The 21,250-nt window shown below is 41.5% G+C and overlaps 2 protein-coding genes across 5 annotated transcripts; one reads left to right on the top strand and one right to left on the bottom strand.

Moving 5' to 3' along the window:
• Nucleotides 1–1,771: 1,771 nt before the first annotated feature.
• On the top strand, nt 1,772–10,238 carry LOC110198943 (torsin-1A). Of its 3 annotated transcripts, none has more exons than XM_020973583.2 (5): nt 1,772–2,035; nt 4,703–4,968; nt 5,908–6,083; nt 6,172–6,299; nt 8,822–10,238. In XM_020973583.2, the coding sequence occupies exons 1-5, from the start codon at nt 1,855–1,857 to the stop codon at nt 9,070–9,072; spliced, it is 1,002 nt and encodes a 333-aa protein (XP_020829242.1). In that variant the 5' UTR covers nt 1,772–1,854; the 3' UTR covers nt 9,073–10,238. The 3 variants fall into 3 exon arrangements, with proteins under 3 accessions (XP_020829242.1, XP_078006137.1, XP_020829243.1); XM_078150011.1 differs by lacking the exon at nt 8,822–10,238 and adding an exon at nt 8,513–8,813; XM_020973584.2 differs by lacking the exon at nt 1,772–2,035 and adding an exon at nt 2,769–2,945.
• A 1,573-nt stretch (nt 10,239–11,811) lies between these two features.
• LOC110198942 (torsin-1B) lies at nt 11,812–20,092 on the bottom strand. Of its 2 annotated transcripts, none has more exons than XM_020973581.2 (5): nt 19,675–20,092; nt 18,438–18,703; nt 16,688–16,863; nt 15,111–15,238; nt 11,812–13,853 (listed from the first exon to the last, which is right to left on the bottom strand). In XM_020973581.2, the coding sequence occupies exons 1-5, from the start codon at nt 20,075–20,077 to the stop codon at nt 13,612–13,614; spliced, it is 1,215 nt and encodes a 404-aa protein (XP_020829240.1). In that variant the 5' UTR covers nt 20,078–20,092; the 3' UTR covers nt 11,812–13,611. The 2 variants fall into 2 exon arrangements, with proteins under 2 accessions (XP_020829240.1, XP_020829241.1); XM_020973582.2 differs by lacking the exon at nt 11,812–13,853 and adding an exon at nt 14,061–14,506.
• Between the last annotated feature and the right edge of the window lie 1,158 nt (nt 20,093–21,250).

A 21,250-nucleotide genomic window follows, 5' to 3' on the forward strand; every position in this document is an offset into this window, starting at 1 on the left:
ACAATATACAGTGCAAAGCAGGAAAATCCAGGTATCTTCTATTATGTCAAAATTTTAAAAGATTTGTAAAACAATGCCTTCTTACTACATTTTCTTTGTTTTGTAAAATATAGGGTTTTTTTGTAAAACATTATTCATGTTATAATACACTGTTATTTTTAAATGAATTGATAAGTATATTAAAATTGTATCAAGTTTTAAGTTCTAGGAGGAAGGGAACAAGCCTTAATTAAGTACTTACATATATATGCCAGGAACTGCAAGTGCTTTACAGCTGTTATCTCATTTGATCCTCACAACAACCTTGGGAGGTAGGTACTATTATTCTCATTTTACAGTTGAAGAAACTAAGGCAGAGAGAGATTAAATGACTTGCCCAAGGTCACATAGCTGAATTTAAACTCAGGTCTGTCTGACTCCAGGCCTAGCAGCTCCATCCACTGTCACATCTGTATCAATAGAGATAACCCATATAATCAAAAGTTCTTTGAGATCCTCAGTAATTTTAGAGTGTAAAATGGCCTATCAGATTGGCTAACATGGCAAAACAGGAAAATGATAAATGTTGGAAAAGATGTGGGAAAACTGGAACACTGATGCATTGTTGGTGGAGTTGTGAACTGATCCAACCATTCTGGAGAGCAATTTGGAACTATGCCCAAAGGGCTATAAAACTGTGCATACTCTTTGACCCAGCAATATCACTACTAGGTCTGTATCCTAAAGAGATCATAAAAATAGGAAAAGGACTCACATGTACAAAACTATTTATAGCAGCTCTTTTTTGATGGCCAAGAATTGGAAATTGAGGAGATGCCATCAGTTGGGAAATGGCTGAACAAGTTGGATATGAATGTAATGGAATACTACTGTGCTATAAGAAATGATGAGCAGGTGGACCTCAGAAAAACCTGGAAAGACTTATAGGGACTGATGCTGATTGAAGTGAGCAGAACCAGGAGAACGTTGTGTAACAGCCATGTTGTGTGATGACTAATATTAATAGACTTAAGCCTTCTCAGCAATACAAGGATCTAAGACATCTCCAAAGAGCTCATGATGGAAAACTCTATCCACATCCAGAAAAAGAGCTATGGCGTCTGAATGAACGCAGATGGAAGCATACTATTTGCTCTCTCTCTTTTTATTTCTTCCTTCTACTGGTTCCTCCCATTGGTTCTAATTCTTTACAACATAATGTGAAAATATGTTTAATATGATTGTACATGTATGGCCTATATCAGATTGCATGCTGTATTGGGGTGGGGGGAGGGGAAGGAGGGGACGAAAATTTGGAACTCAAAAGCTTATGGAAGTGATTGCTGAAAACTAAAAACAAATAAATTAATTAAAAAAGAAAGAAAGTATCAAGGAAAACTGCCCTGATATCCTGGAACCAGAGGGCAAAATAGGCATTAAAGAATCCACCAATCATCTCAGGAAAGAGATCCCAAAATAAAAACTCCAGGGAACATTATAGCCAAATTTCAGAATTATCAGGTCAAGGAAAAAATGGAAGTGAATGTTGAAAACTAAAATAATTAATTAATTATTAAAAAAAAAACGAGAGAGAGAGAAAAGTGTAAAACGGTCCTGAGACCAAAAAGTTTGAGAACCACAGCCTTAAGGAGTTGGAGGGGGGCGGGAGGTGAAAGGGAGGAGGCAGGTTCTTTGCCCGACTCCAAGATGGCCCGCCTCGGCTTCGCTGCAAGTGCTGCTTTCTCCCTCACAAAGATGGTGGCGGGCGGTAGAGGCGGGGCGGAACCGGAAGCAGCGGCGGGCTGTCATCGGCACCGGCTGAGGCCGCGGCCGGGAGGGCGGGCTCGGTGGGGCTCGCTCAGTGCGGGTCCTGGCATGAAGCTAGTCCGGGCCGCCCTGGGCCTGCTGCTGCTGGCGCCGCCCTTGGTGCGGGCGGTGGAGCCCATCAGCCTGGGGCTGGCCCTGGCCGGCGTGCTCACCGGCTACATCTCCTACCCGCGCCTCTACTGCCTCTTCACCGAGTGCTGCAGCCAGAAGCGGAGCCTCAGCCGCGAGGGTAGGGCCGGCCCGGGGCCCGGGGCTGGGGGTGGGGGTGGGACGGGATGTGGCAGGGGAGGGAAGGCGGGGCGCCCGGGGTTGGAGGCCGGGTAGGGGCCCAGACGCCCGCCTCTGCCGCTCCCGGGCTCGTCCCCTTGCCTCTCGTGAGTCTCAGTTTCTTCATCGGTACAATGGGGCGATGGGGACTAAATGAGCAGCTTCAAGCCCTCTAGTGCTTCCTGGAGGCGGGAGGTCAGGGGTATGAGGCAGGGGGTGCCAAGAAGCATCAACGGCTGGAACCCGGACCTGAGAGTCCCCAGTCTCTGATGTGGGGAGAAAGCGGGGGTCCCCATGGCGGGCACCGTAGATTCAGAATACCTTGGAGGTCATTCAGTTGAACCCTTTCACTGGACCGGACTGGGAAACTGCGGCCCTTTAGAAAGGACGAATAGCTTGCCCAGCATTATACAAGTGCTAGCAAAGCCATTATGCTGTACTAGGAAGAACTCTGGATTTGGGTAGTCAGGAGACCTGGGTTAGAATCCCGATTCTGAAATTTATGAGTGAATGTGTGATTACATGGATAGGTGAATCATCATAATAATTAGTATTTACCTAGCGCTTTAAGCATATGTTAACTCATTTTATCCTCAAAACCACCCTGGGAGGCAGGTGCTATTATTATCCCCATTCTGCAGATGTAGAAACTGAGGGACTCAGTTACATAACTTTTTTACATAACTTTTAGGTGTTTGAGGCAGAATTCCAACTCAGTGTTGGACTACTCCAAGCCCCCGAACTCTCCACAGCGCCACCTAGCTGCGAAAGAGACAGGCACCACGCAAAGTCCTGGGGACAAAAACACACACAAAAAATTGAGAAGGCCCCTGCCCTCTAGGAGCTTCCTTTCTAACTGGCAGAGATGAAAGGTATAGAAGAGTGCTAGTTTGGGTAAGGTGGTGAGTGGAACAATAATAGCATAGTTGGTCTCCATCTCCTGTCTCTGGGCCTTTGCCCTGGCTATTCCCCGGGCCTGGAGCAGACCCTCTCTTCCTTAAGATGCGGTTTCAGTTGCTTTTACTTGAAGCTTTTCCTGATTCCCTCAAATTCTAGGGTCCTCCCTTCTCAAACTACTGTTTAACTGCTTTGTATTTGCTCTCTTTATGTTTGTTCCATATATACTTATGTGACCTTGCTGTCTCCCCAGTTAAAGTATAAACTCCTTGTGAGTTGGTATTGTTTTATTCTTTGTCTTTATATGCCCAGTACCTAGCATGGGGCCTGGAACGGTATTTAATAGATGCTTGCTTGGCAAGTCTTTTTCAGAAAAAAAAATGGTAGTATTGATTTGATTATAGTTGCTAAAGGGGAGGGGAGGGGGTTGCTGGTTTAGGTTTAGTACCCTAGTTTTAAAGAGGAAGAAGCCTGAGTGAGATTGTATGACTTGTCCAGTTTAGCAGGCTTGGGGCCGTGATCTTAATTGGTGAGAACTGACCATAATTAGCTGGCTCAAGACCTGGCCATACTTCTTGGCAGAGATCACCTCTTAGAGAAGCAAGAATTGTGTAGTGGATAAAAGCTAGCCTTGGAGTCAGAAAGATCTAGGTTCAAGTCCTATATGACCCTGGACAAGTCACTTAACAGTACCCACAGAAAATTTTATGGCTATAAATAACCAGAAAGTTGCCCATCTGTATCAATGAAGGGAGTTTCCACCCCAAAAGTTCCTTCTTACAGATGAAATCACAAGCCTGGATCAGAAGAAAAAAGAAAGAAAGAAAGAAAAACCCTTATCTCATAGTGTTGTCAGTAAAACACTTTGTAATCTAGAAATTTTAGCCATTATTAAAGTAGCAAAGTTAGAATTAAAACCCAAAGTGCCTGACTCCCAAGTCCAGTGATCATTCCATTGTATCATACTTCCTCAAAGACATCACAGTGAAGTAAAACTTGGAGACTGGGTGGGGAGGGGGTGAGGAGTGGTGGTACCTGGTAAGGACAAGGGAGGATATTTTGGGTGTCATGGAAAGAGTGGGAGAAGCTCCCTGGATAACTGCAGAGATTTTGTGGGGAGGAGGTTGGGAGTCCAGATGGGGAACTGCTTGCTGCCTCTGACAAAAAATGAGAGAGGGAAAGTCCTGTGTTTGTAAAGTCTGCTTCACTCTTCTTTGCAAGGGAAAATAGAGTACTTGAGTAATTGAATCTTCTTAAAAGCATCTTCTTAATTGAGAAGAGGAGAGATATTGAAAGAGGGAGTCTTGTCCCCTTCAGTTGGTTAGGTGGTATTTGAGCCTATATCTGAGCCTCATTTTCCTCCCATCCTGAGAAGGGGGCAATAAAGTAGGGTTAGATTTTGGTACTTAATCCTCAGATGTGATGTAGACATTGAAGAGGCAGAGTCCTGTCTGCCAAACAGGTAGATAGTTTTTGTTCATTTTTGAAAAAGCTAGAAGATGATGTGTCATTGGCATAGATGGGGCCTAGGAAGTTTGCAGGAGGGAAGAAATAACGAGGGGTGGAGGAAGTCCTCCTCAGTATTTTTTTGGGGCTGAAGAGGCAGGTTATTTCAATCAACTGCTAGTCATAGCTAGTTAGCATCCCAGAAGATCTGAATCAACCCTTATGTTTTATCTAGTCTGCAAACCAGTTGGTTACTTGCACGTGACAAATTTTGTTTTTTCCTCAGCATTGCAGAAGGACCTTGACAGCAAGCTCTTTGGACAGCACCTTGCAAAGAAAGTGATTTTAAATGCTGTGTCCGGGTTCATAAGTAACCCAAAGTCCAAGAAACCTCTTACCCTCTCCCTGCATGGATGGACTGGCACAGGGAAAAATTTTGTCAGCAAAATCATAGCTGAGCATATTTATGAGGGTGGACTTAACAGTGATTATGTACACCTATTTGTGGCTACATTGCACTTTCCACATGCTGGCAACATCGTACAATATAAGGCAAGAAGATAATTTGATGTTTTCGTGTGGGTGGCAGTGAAGTTTATGGGATAATATGCTAAAAAATGAGTGATCTCTGAGAATTTCTTTCTAGATGTCATTTTGATATTATACTTTGCACATTCCTAAAGGTTACAGCAGTTGGGAGGTGGGTATGTTTGATACACGGGAGCAATTCGGCTGTTAGAGCTTTGTGATGTTTCCTGAAGAAGTGTCCATTGTGCTGAATTGGTAAGATTGACATTCAGGAATCCAGTGTGAGGCTGGAAGGGCACAGCCTTAGGGAGCCATCTGGTAGAGAAGTCCCTCATGTTCCATATGAGGCAGCTGAGGCCCAGACAGGGGAAGTTATATTCAAGCTCGAGTAGCTAGTTAGTCACAGGACTAGACAAGAACTCATGTCTTCTACCAGTACAGCCCTCCTTCACGTTGTGCTATGTCTATAACCTATCTGTTTGATTTCACTCTGCCTTAGCAAAAGTATTTGGGAAGGGTTTTTTTTTTTGAGAATGGGTAAGAATACTTAAATTGCTTTTCTTCATTATTTATTTTACTAGTATAGACATACTAGTACTACTATTCTGAGGTCATAAGTTGTTATGCTTACATTAATTAATTAATGTTCATTAGGTTATTCTTAAGTATGCTTAATTTTCTTTTATAATCAGTAGTATTCAATTAGAACCTAAAATGATTTCTTCTAGATGATCGATAGGATGGTAACGTACTATAGCTCAGTAGCCCATGTCTTCCTCGTTAGAATACAAAGGATAATTTTCTTCCCTATTTCTTTTCTAATTGTGAAAAATTGACATGGCATCGAAGTGATAGCATTAAAAGAAAGATTCCTTAGACACTTTAGCTACTTCCAGGGTAACATTCTTATGTGTTATTCTTACTGAAGTCTCTTCTGGGTATTTTTGGTTTGTTGCAATCCAGGACCAGTTACAGTTGTGGATTCGGGGGAATGTGAGTGCCTGTGCAAGGTCCATCTTCATATTTGATGAAATGGATAAGATGCACGCAGGGCTTATCGATGCGATCAAGCCATTCCTTGACTACTATGATTTGATAGATGGGGTCTCTTATCAGAAAGCCATCTTCATCTTTCTTAGGTAAGATGAGATTGGGAAGGAATGAAGAATTCTGGGGTGTCTTAACCGCAACTAAAAGCAAGTCCTTGTTTTTGTACACATTTCACAGCAATGCAGGAGCTGAAAGAATAACAGATGTGGCTTTAGATTTCTGGAGGAGTGGAAAGCAGAGAGAGGAAATCAAGCTGAAAGACATGGAGCAGGCGTTATCTGTGTCAGTCTTCAATAACAAGAATAGTAAGTGGCACTCTGTGTGTGTGTGTAACTCAGTGTTTTGGGGAGGGGGCTTTATCTTCTAGTCCTCCTCTCTTCCATGTCTGGAATGTTCTAGACCTTACTCTGCACATTTGGAAAGGTTCATAGTTTTTATTCTCTTCTCAAAAAAAAATTTTTTTTATTAAAAAAAAATTTTTTTGTAACCAATCAAACAAAACAGGTTATAATGTAAACACTATTAATCTTGCTGTTTTATACAAGTAACATTAAACATACAATTGATGCTGCTACTGCTATGTTTCTAAATTAAAATGAACTGTTCTTCTAAGAAGTAAGATTTTGTGGATACTGACCTTTAAACCTTTTGTGGGAACACACAATTTTTTTTCTTTTTCTTTCTTTTTTTTTTCCCTTCCTCCCTCCCCACCCACCTTCACTGAGAACACAAGCAACTCAATACGGGTTATAAAGGTGTAGTCATGCAAAACACTTCCATAGTGGTCATGTTGTGAAAAACTAAGTATGTTTCCCTTAATCCTATCCCACCCCCCATTTATTCTGTTCTCTCTTTTAACCCTGTCCCTCCTTAGAAGTGTTTGCTTCTGATTACCCCCTCCCCAAATCTGCCCTCCCCTTTATCATCCCCAACCCCCCCCTCTTATCTCCTTCCCCCCCTATTTTTCAGTAGGGTAAGATAGCTTTCCATACCCAGTTGAGTGTGTATGTTATTCCTTCCTTAAGCCAAATCCAACGAGAATAAGATTCACTCATTCCCTCTTACCTTCCCCCGTTTCCCCTCCACTGTAATTTGTTACATTTTAAGTTCTAAATTGTCTCCCTCCCTCCTTCTCTCCCCACCCTGCACTAGAGATGGTCACCATTTGACCCAGATACATACACACATACATATACATACATATACATTTATATGTGTGTATACAGATATATGTATATATATATACACTTCTGTTTATCATTTCTTTCTCAGGAGGTGGATGGCATCTTCCTCATAGTTCCTTTGTAGTTGATTTGAATATATATATATATACTCAGAATAGCTTGGTTTTTCACAGTTATTCTTTGAACAGTATTGCAGTTGTTGTACACAATGTTCTCTTGATTCTGCTCATTTCACTCTTCATTATTTCCAGCAAGTTTTCCATATTGTTCTAAAATCAACCTGCTCATCATTTCTTACAGCACAGTAGTATTCCATCACAATCATATACCACAATTTATTTAGCCATTCTCCAACTAAAGGGCATCCCCCCAGTTTCGAGTTATTGCCACCATAAAGAGAGCTGCTATAAATATTTTAGAACAATTTTCATAGTTCTTCTATTTTCTTGTATTAAATCTTTTCTTTCTCTTGGGGAAGAAAAGGAATTCTACTGGGCTACAACAGCTCTGGTGGGTTGGAGGTGTAGACTTTTTCATCTAGAACTATTTTTGTGTTCCTAATTTTAACTTTTTAGAACCTGATGAATCAGGTTCTGTCCCTTGTTTTTGGTTTTTTTTTTTTTTTGGTGAGGCTGTCAGGGTTAAGTGACTTGCCCAGGGTCACACAGTTAGTTAAGTGTCAAGTGTCTGAGGTCAGATTTGAACTCAGGTCCTTCTGACTCCAAGACTGGAGCTCTATTCACTGCTCCATGTAGCTGCCCCTCCTTGTTTTTTTTTAAACTTTTATTAACAAGCATTTATTTTCACTCCCTCCTATTCCCTGTTCTCCAACTGAAAATAAGAACAACAAAAGAGAAAAAAACAATACAATGATAACAGATAAGCGTAGTCAGGCAAAACATCTTCCTACATTGGCCACGTTCAAAAACGTCTATTTCATTCTGTGTCCTGAGTCCATCACCACCCCTCTGCTGGGGATGGGTGACATTAGCCCTGTGCAGCCAGGATTGGCCACTGCGTTGCCCAGAGTTCTTAAGTTTTTCAAAGTTGTTTGTCTTTACAGTGCTGATGCTTTGGTATAGATTGTTTCCCTGGTCTGCTCAATTCACTCTGTATCAGTTCATATAATACTTCCCAGGTTTCTGTGAAACCAGCCACTTTGTCATTTAATGTGGCACAATATTATTTCATTATATTCATGTACCGTAATTTCTTTAGTCATTTCCCAATTGATGGGTGTACTTTCAGTTCTCTGCCACTTAAAAAAGAAAAAAAGAACTGCTATATTTTTTCTATATGTGGGGCCCTTTTCTCTTTCTTTCATATCTTTTGAGGTACGGATCAAGTGGTGGTATTGATGGACCAAAGAATATGCTGGGATGGTGACTTTTTGTTTTCCCTGATGACAAGAATTCTAGATTCAGACCTAGGAGCAACCTTATGGGTCATCTAGTCCAACCCCCTTATTTTACAGATGAGGAAACAGACTTTGCTTCCTCAGTTAAGTGACTTGCCCAAGGTCACACAGGTCTGGAGTATGTAAGGTGAGAATTTGAACCCAGGTCCCGACTACAAATCCATTGCTCTTTCTCCTGAAGAACACTACCCTTCACCAGTACTGACTTTATTTTCCTTTTTTCCAGGTGGCTTCTGGCACAGTAGCCTAATTGACCGAAACCTCATTGATTATTTTGTTCCATTTCTTCCTTTGGAATACAAACACCTAAAAATGTGCATCAGAGTTGAAATGAAATCTCGTGGTTATGAAGTTGATGAAGATATTGTAACTAGAGTGGCAGAAGAGATGACATTCTTCCCCAAAGAAGAGAGAGTTTTCTCTGATAAAGGCTGCAAAACTGTATACACTAAGTTGGATTATTACTACGATGACTAAGTATTTCAGGATGCATTTATTTGCATTGAAAAGGAAAGTACTCAAAATGGAAACACTTGGGCTTTTTTTTTTCCACAAAATTCCTTTTCCTAGATGAGGAGGAAAATGAATTTTAAGTCTTTTATAAAAAAAAAAAAGGAATTTCTCCTTGCTTTTTTTATTCAGAGGAATCTGCATTAGCCATGGAACCTTTTCAAAAGCCTGGATCTGCCTCCCTAACTTACTTGGGAACAGCACCAATGAAAGAAGTCACCTGTTACCTAATACGTTTATAATAGTGCCTATGATTTTTTTGAAATCACGTTTTAATTACAGGTTTCTGTTTCAAGGAAAGACAAGTAAGTTTTATGTAAGATGTGATGAGTTGACTCAAAATGCTTTTTAATATCATGAGAAATTATCGTTAAGAGTCTAAATTTTGAGGTTTTGAGAGTTTACCAGAAAAATCTTGATAATGATCATGTCTTTAGTACAGAAACAAACATCAGTACTGGATCTGGAAAGCATTCCCTAGATTTCAATCAGTGTAGCCCAGGGGCAGGAACAGGGAGAAAGCAGTCTGTCAGAAGAGGGTAACTGAAGCTGTCTTGTCAGTCCTGCCCACAGGAGCTGAGAAATTTTAAAGAGAAGGAAAAATGTATGAGATGAACTTCTGAGGCTATTCGCTGTATGTATGTCGCAAAAAGCCTTAAAAATGTCCTTTCAAGGAAGTTCAGCATGGTAGTACTACAATAACTATTAATTAACAAAAACTTTTATAAGGACTGAAACAGTGAGTTTATGAAAATAGGATTGTTCTTCAACTGAAAAGTGATGTTGTATCCTGAATGTGTTTCCAGTGGATGACTTAGAGAAAGGAAGGCCAAATCACATGTTCCATTCATTCCCATCTCACTTTTTATTCCTCATGATGCCCTTGCCCCGAAGAGCAACCATACTATTTATGCACCTGCTGTCCTTGTTTGTATGTGGTGAGTTCTGCCATATTTTTAAGCCCTTCTCTACAATGACCAGTTTTTGCTTTTATGATCAAAGGATTAAATACACCTCTTCCCCCTTGGCCCCAAACCCTTGGAAAATTTACATGCATCTAATAAAGATGCTGAGGATAGTGTTTTTATTTATAAATACAAATAACTGGTTTTTCAATAAAATTTGATTTTCTAGTTTGTCAATACATTTCTTCAGGGAAAAATAGGTCCTGTAAGCCCTTGCCTTACACACTTCTCAAATCATTAAGATACATAAACTACTGGTTAGAATGAAGAGAAAAATTCTGAACATTTGCTTGATAGCTGGAAGGGGTTGAGATTATTGTGGTGCATCTTTGTAGCATACTTTGCCTGGTAGAGACACACCCTCTTTTCGGTAATGTGTTCCTAGGAAGTTGCATGAACTGAGTCACAACAATAGTTTGCTGTTTAAAAGAACTTAGCAGGGGATTGGTTTATAAAGAGTCATCTAGGAGTCACAGTCTTAAAACTGGTTTTTAGGTCGTCTAGTCTGACCTCATACCCAGATCAAAACTCCAGAACCTTACTCACAGATGATCATTTAACCAAGATGCAAAGAGTAACAGGGAATTTATTACTTTGCCATGTTAGGAAACAAATGTCCAAAGGGCACAGCTCTGCCTAACTTTTGCTCATTGGCTCTAGTTCTGTGTGCTTCTGCTACAAACAAATCTAATCAGCTGGCTGCAAAGTGCCAAGGGATTGTGAGCTAGAAGGGACTAATCTTGCCTTCCCCCCAGCCCCTCTTTATTTTAGTTGAGGAAACAGACCTGGGGGTGGGGAGATGTAACTTGCCCAAGGTCATACGAGTTCTTAAGTAATAGAATTGGGATTCAAACCTGGATCTTTGGACACCAAAGCCAGTACTTTTCCTATTAAATCACACTAAAGAGCCCTTCAGATATCTGAAAACAGCAGTGCAGATCTCCGATCAGCACAGAGGTCATGCCTGAGTTTAGGAGAGCCTTTACATGTCCAACAACATAATTTCTTGGTTCTGAGTTGTATATATGGCTAAGAGGCAGCATGGTTGAGTGGCAAGACTTGGGAGTTCCAAGACTGGTTTGAATCCAGACTTTGGTACTTAATAGCTCTAGGACTGCTCAAAGGATTTCACCCACCTGCGCCTATTTCCTTTTCTGTAGAAAGGAGGATTAATCTCTTCTTAGGGTGACATGACAAAAATGCTTTGTACAAGACATTGCGCTGTAACTGAATTATTATGACATCAAGAAACATCAGTAATCTGCTTTAAGTTTTTCACCAGGTTTTCACACATTTTATAGATAATAGTTCTTTTCTGTGCTGTTAAACATTACTCCTACTCATAGCATTTGTTTAGCACCTTAAGCTTTGCAAAGAGCTTTAGGAGTATCTTACTTTATCTAGAAAAAGGTTCTGTGAGTTCTGATGTAACAATTCTAATTTCCCAATCCACTCACCCTGTGTGAATGAAAAAAAGCTTTGCACTCAACTTCAGTATGGCCAGTCTGCCTAGTATTACTGGGCTTTTAGGAAAAAATACCCCCTTTCATCTCCAAACTTCTAGACCTTAGGAACCTAAGATAAGTCTAAAGTCATTATTTCCCAGGCAGTGGCAACCCATACTACAGTATCTTAACAAAATTGTGTTTAAAGAACTAGTTTAATTAAAGAATTAAACAAGTACTTTTTAAAAATTGCTGAATAACAAACTACTGAAAGGAAGACATTATACATCAAATGATAAAATTTCAGCTGTATTTGATTAGTTTTTATTCATAGTTTTAAATTTTTATTCACACCTTTTAAGGGAACACTTAAAACCATAGGACAGAGGGTTAGGGGATAGGAGAATTACCTGCAGGTTTTCAAAGTTATAAATCAGAAACAACAGTCCAAAGGCCTAAGGTTACTAATGTGTTCAGTTTATTGCATCAGAATAAACAGGTCACCACCTGACTAACCACCTACAAGGTGATAAAAGTAGCCAGCTGTTCCAATTTGAGAATATATGTTAAAAACGTAGAAAGTACCATCCTGGGGGTAATTTTATTAAAAGACTAAGTATGGTGCTTTAGAATTTTTCCAGTCCTTTAACATAGAAAAATATTCATTCTATAACTTTCTCTTATGTATGAAAAGGCTGCACGATTAACCAGTTGCACTGCAACTATAGTATCCACATGTACTGGAATAAAAAAAAATGTTCTTACTTCTCTCAAAGAGGCAATCAACTCAGTCCACGTAGGGGAATCAATAGGATTCAGGTTCCCATGGCAATGCAGACCATAACCAGCCGCCACATTGGATCTCTTAGTTTTTGTTTACATTACTATAAAGTTAGTAATAAGAATCCAAACTCCACTTGAGTTTAAAAATATGTATGGAGAAAGGGATAAATATAACTCCATTCCATACCTTCTCTTTTATCTAATAAGCAGTTTCTCATACCTCTCATATATATTTCAGAACTATGAAAAATATGCCTTTGAAAATACCGGTTATGACATGCAACGACCTCTCAGTGACATGAGTCACTGGAATGTTCATACATGAACAAATCTTACACATTTCACACTAGAGCTGCAAAGATCAAATTCAAGATTGACCCTTATGTAAGTCGTAACAGAGAGAAGTGTTTGACTACTAGAACAAGTGACCCAATTTCTGAACCATGTCGGTCCCAAAGGATGATATGATTTTGGTAACAGGGTTTGGAGATATATTTCAGGGATGTTAGGCTGAAGTTCACAGATACAATGTAGTCTTCTGACCAGAAGAAGTGTGTGAGAGCATCATGAACTAGGCACTGAATCAATAGGCCTTGTTTGCATTAGGTGACCTCAGTGCTCCACGTCACCACAGGAGGAAGAACAGACAGACTAAAAGGTCAAAGAGATCCTGTCCTCCACTCTGGAAACACTCCTAAGTTAATACTATGGGCTGATTATGAAATGAGATAAGTCCCCTCAATGGCACAATTCACTGGGTTAAAGAGATTCAGGCACATATGGCCACATACTCTCACCTAGTATGCTTTGTAGTTGTGGAGTGCTCTAGATTTTAAAAGATCCTTGTTGAAAATGATAAATGTTCTATGTGTGAAGAGCAGAAAGTAAACAGAATAATCCAATCTAAAATTCTTCAGGTGAACACCTAATGTTATCTGGATAGATCTGGGCCAGCCACAAGGAACTCCCTTCAGTTAAGACAGTAATTCTGATGCACAGCAGGTGTCAGGGAGTCAGCAATAAATTCCAATTACTTTACAAATATATATAGTTGTAAAGGCCACTTTTGGCAATGTTAGGGATGATGAGCTTGAGTAAAATTTTTCAAGTCCCCCCTTCAACTGAAAATTAACAGTTGGGCTGCAAAGTTCTTTAGTGATATGTCTTTTAAATCGACTCTTCTTAGAAAGCTACCTTTCCTAAAAGTCAGTAAGTGCAAATGCGCAGACTCCTAAAAAGGGTCTTCAAAAGTGCTTCAGAAAGGCAGGGCCTGGTTGGCTGCATCTTCTGGTCGCTTCTCTTGTAGCAAGAGCTCAGTGAAAATCTAGCCTTGTCTGCACTGTCTTGCAGCCCTTATCGGAGTAGATTTTCTCTTCTTTTGGGAAAAATGTCATTTCATCTGCCACTCTTGTGACAACTTCTTCATCTATGGTAAAACCCCTTGATTTCATCTCTGCCCTCACACACATTTTTACATGTTTGTACTCCAAGGGCAGAAATGGAACAAAGTAATCAATGAGGCTCTTGTCTATCAGGCCACTGTGCCACAAGCCACCTGTGAAACAAATCACAACTGGGTTAGATGAAAGTCAAGGAAGAATGACAATAAAGCTGTGGCTGAGCTCTCATAAAAACTTCTTCAATACCACAAAGTTCTGTAATTTTAGCAGTGTAAAAGAATAAAAATATTCTCTCTGTAACTCAGTATTGTAGTCTTCAAGGATTTCCACGGTAGAAAAATCATCACTCTATGACCAAACTGGTGATGAGGCATTCCAAATTTATTTTGGCTGCACATCAAATAAGAGACCCAGTCCATCACTGGGTCTAGTCTCTGTTTCCATCTTGGTAGGACCTTCCAAAACTTAGTCTCTGTTGACAGCCTTTGAGAACCCAGAACTAACCTGATGATAAGACAGTGGGGGGTAGGACTTCAGTGAAGGTAAATAAATAAGCTCCAAGAAAAGCTGAGGAGTGGGCAAAGAGACAGCTTTAAAGCCAAGCAGCCCTGGGTTCAAGTCCCGTCTCTGACACATACTGCCTCTCAGAACCAGAGCAGTTCTCTATGACAACAGGTTGCAGAAAATGCCAACCTACATTGGTAAAGGGTTTCCGTAGCTCGGAATTATGCCCATGAAGGCACAGGTCTTCTCCCTATCTTAAATAGTCTTTAAAAAAGCAATGGAATCTGAGTATTAGTGATGTCACCTGCAAAGAGATAATAACATGTTAAACCTTCTTCAGTTACTCCTGTTAGAATATATCAATCCTAATCACAGCATCTCCTTATTCACCCAGTAGTAGATTTTATACATAATTTTTTTTCATTTGTCAAGTTATTAAAGAGATCATTGAGAGAGAAAAGATGTAAATAACTGAGAACATAATGTTTTTGGTTCAGGCACTGGCATGTGTATCCAAGAATCTGAGCTGCAACCCTGATTTGACTAGCTATTGGCTCTTTATGATGGGGAGGGCAAGTCGTGTCACCTCTCCAGACTCATTTCCTTCTCTGTAAAATGAGGAGATTAACTAGATAATCCCCAAGCTCGAAAATCCACTCTAAAGTTCGATGATTCTAGAAACATTTTCATTGACCAGTGAAAGAACTTGCAGATGTGTAGCATCGAATGGCTCTCAATAAATGTTTATTGCATCAATGGATAAAAAGCAAGGATGCTGATTCAGCTTCATTCAGGGGCAGGAGAGGTAATTAAACCAAGTCCAATTGTAGAATTTCACAGATAAAAAAAAAATTCAGTGTGAAGCAAAGGCTTTTGGTTAAATCAAAAGGCTCTTCATTCATACTCACTGTTTTTGTTATTGAAGACTCCTAGAGATAGCACAGGCTCCAAATCTTTGAGCTGAATGTCTTCCCTCTTTTTTCCTGCCCTCCAAAAATCAAGGGCCATTCTGGTTATAAGATCACCTCCTGCATTGCTGAGTGTGGGGGATGGGGTGAAGGAGAAGAAAGGCTTAAAGTAATGTTCTTTTTAGAACCCAGCATAAAACAAAGATTTTGTAATGATGGGGGGGAGGGTAAAGGGGACTCTTCTGTTGTTTATTTTTCATTCAACAAATATTTACTAAGCAATTAATATATGTAAGGTCCTCTGTTGGATGCTGTGAAAGACTCAGTCCCCATCCACAGGAGCTTATTCTCTATATCTTTTTTCCCCTACTTTGTTCTCTTCTTTTTAAATTTTATTTTTTATTTATGGAATAAAACAAGCATTTCCATAACATAGTACAGTAAAAAAGATGATTACACATGAAAGTGAAAAATCTACTATATACAACTTGCTATTCCTTTCAAATATACAACAAAATTATCATGTAAATTTTTTTTCCTCCCTCCTCTCCACCCCCTCCCCTAGAGATGGCTCCCATTATGTTAACTTCTACAGAGTAGGTATTTCATAAATACCTATTTACAAAACTTTGATATTTAATAGTTGACTGGGCAGTTTTCCCCTTAATTCACTTAGAAAGGACTGGCTTAATATAGATGTCCTGGATGTTAGGAAGCTCCACTGTCAGGCCCAGGATGTCAAATTTATTCAAGGCTTGGTTCTATCAAGTGTCAAAGTTGAAATTTTCTCTTCAATGTAATTTTTTTTGTATAGGTATACTTCATGTTGTACTCTGACAAACGGTAAATCTAATTCTCATTTATCAAATCATATTGTAATATTGTACTGATGGACCTGGATGTGTATATTCAGAAATCCTCCTGCAAGGCCTTTGGTAAAGCAAGAAGCTTTATACTCTATACGCCCCCTCCCCCTTTGCCCCACAACCTTCTGTTATGTAAATAATCACTCTTTCTCTGCATGCTGGTTTTTTTTGTAGGCAGGCAACCCCACCCCCTTCATCATCATGCTAATACAAGCTTATGATATGATATTAATACACTATGACAAAATCCCACTGAAATGCTACAGAAGCCTGACGCAGGGAAAGAGCACTGGATCCTGTGGTAAGAGGCCACAGTTCAAATGTTGGCTCTGCTGCTGTTCTGACCCCAGACCAGTCCCTGACTCTCTCGGGGCCTGCTTCCTCATTTGTAAAGTGCAGCTGGACTTGATGACTAGAGGTACTTTCCAGCTCAAAGTCTATGTTCCTATGACTTTCTATTTTCCATACACCGTACCGTCATACTGGCACAAAGAGGGTTTCCAGTTTGATCAACTCAATCTTCTCTCACAGACTGTCAACGTTAAATTGAACGTTGACCAGACTAAGGCAGAGAGGCCCTAGAGCCTTGCAGAGGGGCCTTATCTCAGCATTTATGGAATAAAGATAAAAGTTCAGAAGCCTCCCTTACAGCTGAGTACCATACCACCCATCAAAAGAATAACAAGGCAAATCTCTGCACCACATCCTAACCTGAGGAAGATAAAGATGGCTTTCCGATAAGAGATCCCATCAACCTGCTCATAGTAGTCCAGAAATGGCTTGATGGCATCAATGAGCCCACGGTGCAATTTATCCATTTCATCAAATATGAAAACAGATCTTGCACATGCACTCACATTGCCCCGAATCCACTTCTGCAGCTGCTCCTGTACCAAGAGAAAAAAGGTAATATGAAATCCTGCATGGGAGATGAGGGGCAGAGGGAGCTGGAATGGGCTGAAGGCAGAGGACTCCCAGCTCTCACCATTGAGGGCTCTTGTTCCTATGGTGCTTTAAGCTTTGCAGAAGCGTTTTAACAGATTACCTCATGTGGATCTCACAACTGTAGGAGGCAAATACTAAAGGTGGTATTATCTCATTTTACAGATGGGAAATTGTGGTTCAGAGACATTAGTTAAGTGACTTGCTGAAGACAAGTTAATAAGCAATAGGTCTGAATGCACTTCCTGACTCAAGGCCTGCACACCTGGTTCTTTAGAAGATGCCTCTCTGTGCTTGAAAGATTTACAAAGTGCTTCCTGTACATTATCACATTTGACACTTTGAGGTAAGTAACATAAGCATGATTCTTCTCATTTCTACTATAATGGATGTGGAAACTGAGGTTCAGATAGGTTGCATTATTTGTTGAAGATTATAGAGCTGGGTATCAGCAGAGGTTGGTTCTAAACCCAGGTCATTCCTGACTGCAAGTTCAGTGCAACTGCCAACGTTTTTTCCTGGAAGAAATATTCAGGGGACAACAAGGTGGCACCAAAAAACAAAAAGAAAGAAAAAGAAATATTCACAAGCCTTCTGCTCTATAAAACCTAATGGCTTTACCAAACCTTGTCTACAGATAGTACCCTATTCAATTTGAAAAGACAGATATCATACTGTGTTTTACTCATGCCCATTGATAGACAGAGGAAGTTCAAGTGCACGGTGATTTATTCATTAAAATAACAGACATTTAGCTGTGTGACCCTGGGGCAAGTCACTTAACCCTGACAGCTTCACCAAAAAGCAAAAAATAAATAAAATAACACACTGAATACTTTTCAACAAGTCTAGAAGGGAAATATAGCAAAGGGAAATGTACTGTTATTCAGTTGTTTCTCAGTCACGTCTGACTCTCTGTGACCCTATTTGGGGTTTTCTTAGCAAAGATACTGGAAGTGGTTTGTCATTTCCTTGTCCAGTTCATTTTACAGATGAGGAACTGAGTCAAACAGGGTTAAATGACTGGCCCAGGATCACACAGGTAGGAAGTGTCTGAGGCCAGCTTTAAACTCAGGTCCTCCTGAATCCAGGGCCAGTGCTCTATCCACTGTAGCTGCCTCTTGGTTTCTATTTCTTAAAGAATGTTGTGGTAACCAGACTTTGTAACTGCACTTCCTTGTCCAGTTAAGTTTCTATTTCTTATAAGCAAGAACTACAGGAAGTTATTTTTATTCATGACAGAATACAAACACACAATTTAAAGTTTAACATAATGGACAATTTCAAAGAAATGAAATGGAAAAAGTTCCCAAGTTAGTCTCATAAAAAGAATAGAAAAGAAGGCAACATAAAAGGACCAGAGGCAAAGAATTATTTTTAGAAAGAGTTTCACTACACAGGCTAGGAAATGTAGATCTCAACGGAGATCAGGAGTACTGCAATGAAGAAGCATGAGCTAGCTGACTGCCAACACTGGATGTAGTGCATCTGTGGATCTGAAAGCAATCAGTTCTCTCACCTGATACAATTTTATCTCCTGTTCATGCGGGAAGTGCAGAGTAGAAACAAACAGGTGGACGAAGTTACTCTTGAGTCCTTTCAGGTGAAGGTTTTCAGCCACAATCTGACTGACATAGTTCTTGCCTGTGCCAGCCCAGCCATGTAAAGAGAGAGTCAGTGGTTTCTTTGGATTCCTGTTGTTCCTGAAGCCAGTCAATGCTTTGAGAATCACCTCTGTAGCCAGGTGCTGTCCAAACAGTTTCTCTTCTAAATCTAACTTCAGTGCTGAATGAACCACCCCAGAAAAAAAGAGAGAGAACCATATTAAAAACAGATCTGGATGATGACTAGGGGCTCAGCTTTTACTTAGCCTAGGCAAATGACTTAGAAGAGTTTCTGATAAGCCCCATAAAGCCCAACTACGCATGCTAAATAAAGCCACTTGGTAAATGCACTCAGAATCACTTTCTGTAAGGCGTCTTTCACAAATCTTCATTCACATTAGTCAGATTCATCCTGAGACAAAGCACTCAAACTATCACTTCTTTCTTCCCAGTTTTTCTTGAATGCAATGTTCCCTTTGGCCCACAAAACGCTTACCAAGAATAGCATTTACAGAGGAGGCTAAGAGGACAGCACATATAACAATTGCCACTCACAAACGCAACCATTTCAATTTCTTTTGACATCTAGAATTTAAGGTCTTATCTGAGCTCTCTCCCGTTAAGGCAATACCAGCCAACACCTCTGCAACCTGCAACCTAAAGCCAGGTGTAAAGGGGAGATAAGAGAAAGGAATTGTGGAACAGGTGCAGATAATAAACATTACAACCTAGGCTTTCGCGTCCCACTTCCCTTTACTTAATCAGCTCCAATTCACACCCTTCTCTGCCTCTCCCCAAACTACAGGACATTCGTAATTGTATTCTTGTTTTAAAAGTTGCATTTCTCCCCATCACTCCTTCCTCTACCTGACGTGTCACTGTGATACCCCTCGCTCTGGCGCTCACTCCCCTGCCCTCCCCTCCCCAGTCCCACCGACCCCCATTGGGGTCCACAATCCGCCCCCTCCCAACTCCGCCATCTGCACGATCCAGCACACCTTGAAATTCAAAGAGCCTGCCTGGCAGCAGCCCCCGCCCCCCAGTACTGCCGTCCTGGCGGTCGGGGATCCCCCGCATGCGCACGCCGCCCTCCCCAGGATCCCCGAGCACGACTCCGCCGCCCCGGTCCCCAGCTCGGCCGCAGCCCGCTACCGGAGGCGTTGACCGGCTGCTCCTCGTGGCAGCACTCCACGAAGCGACAGTAGAAGTCCGGGTAGGAGAGGTAGCCGGTGAGGGCCGAGGCGGCCCCAATGGCGATGCCCACGGTGATGGGCTCGAAAGGCTCGGCCCCTGGCGCCATGAGCAGCAGCAGCAGCAGCGGCAGCGGCGGCGGCGGCGGCTGAACCGGCAGCTGGAGCGGTCCCATCGCGACCGCACACAGTGCGCCCCGCGGCCGGGGCTCCATGAGCCGGGCTTCTGCCCCGCGCGTCACTTCCGCTTGTACCGAAAGGCGCGTGAGAAGCTCCTGTACAACGCCATTTTTGTTTGGAGCGGGGGAGGAGCCGAACCTTCCGCCTACCTTCCGCCATTTTTGTGAGGGGCCAGCGACGGCCATCTTAGCGGAAGTGTGGGACTGGAAGTAGCAAGGCTTCCTGATGCCTTCGCCCAGCCCGTCAGACCTTCCTGCGGTCCAGCCTCACGTGGCCGGAAGCCGAACGATCGCTCTTCTGGGTCTGGCGCTGGCCTTCAGGTTCTCTGCAGTCTGCACCTTCCTGGGCCCGGGGCCGGCTGGGAGACCATGGTACAGCAGAGAGCAGGCAGCCAGAGCGCTGGACTTCTGGTGGAGTGGGCGGAGCCTCTCCAGTGGGTTGTAGGCCTCTTGGGCTGAGTTCAGATTCCAGCTCATCTGCTTACTGCCTGTGGCCTGGGACGAGTCACTGCACTTCTTTGGGCCTCAGTTTCCCTCATGTGTAGAATGAGGAGGTTGGGCTAGGTCATCTTCCTAAGGTCTTGTTCTGGCCCTAAACCCATGACCTGAAATCAAGAAGACATGGATTTGAATTCTATCTCAAAGCTTAGCATGTGGCAAACCACTTGACTTCCCTCATGTGTAAAAAAGAGAGGTAGTAATAGGTGCTGCCACTTCCCTGGCAGGGAGTTGTTGAGGTCAATTGAGGAAGTGTATATAAAGTACTTTGTAAACCTTGCATTATCCTAACAAAACAAGTCTGGAAACTCAAGAAAATTGAGAGCTAGGCTTAATGATCACAGAATCTGAGTTGAAAGGGACCTTACATGTTGCCTAGTCTAATCTTGCACTGGACAAAAATACAAAAATACCCAAGGAATGATCATTTGATTTTTGCTTGAAGACCTTCAGTTTGGGAGAAACCAATACTTCCCCAGGTTGTTCATTTTGGTTTTGGGTACTTGTTATGGTTAGACCAATGCTAACATTTGAAGAAGTCTGACTGAGCAGTGGCAAGGGTGATATCTTTTCCTTATCTGTTAAAAAAAAACCCAATATTGAGCTAGATGATTGCTATGGTCACCTCTAATTCTAAAATACACTAGTGGTTGCTTTGAACCCTCAGACTTCAGTCACTGAATGAGGTGTGGTAGTTCATCTCTTTCCCTATTCCATTTTCTTTCTGGATAAAATGAAAGGGATAGACTAAATTATCTCCAAGATATCCTCCAGCTCTACATTTCCAGATCCTACGTGTACCTAGCCTAAAGTACCAGGATTCTGATGCAAAGAAGCAAACTTGGAATTTCAGAATATCTT

The sequence above is a fragment of the Phascolarctos cinereus genome, unplaced genomic scaffold (genome assembly GCF_003287225.1).
Source record: "Phascolarctos cinereus isolate Bilbo 61053 unplaced genomic scaffold, phaCin_HiC Scaffold_2;HRSCAF=192, whole genome shotgun sequence".
Classification (NCBI taxonomy): Eukaryota; Metazoa; Chordata; class Mammalia; order Diprotodontia; family Phascolarctidae; genus Phascolarctos; species Phascolarctos cinereus.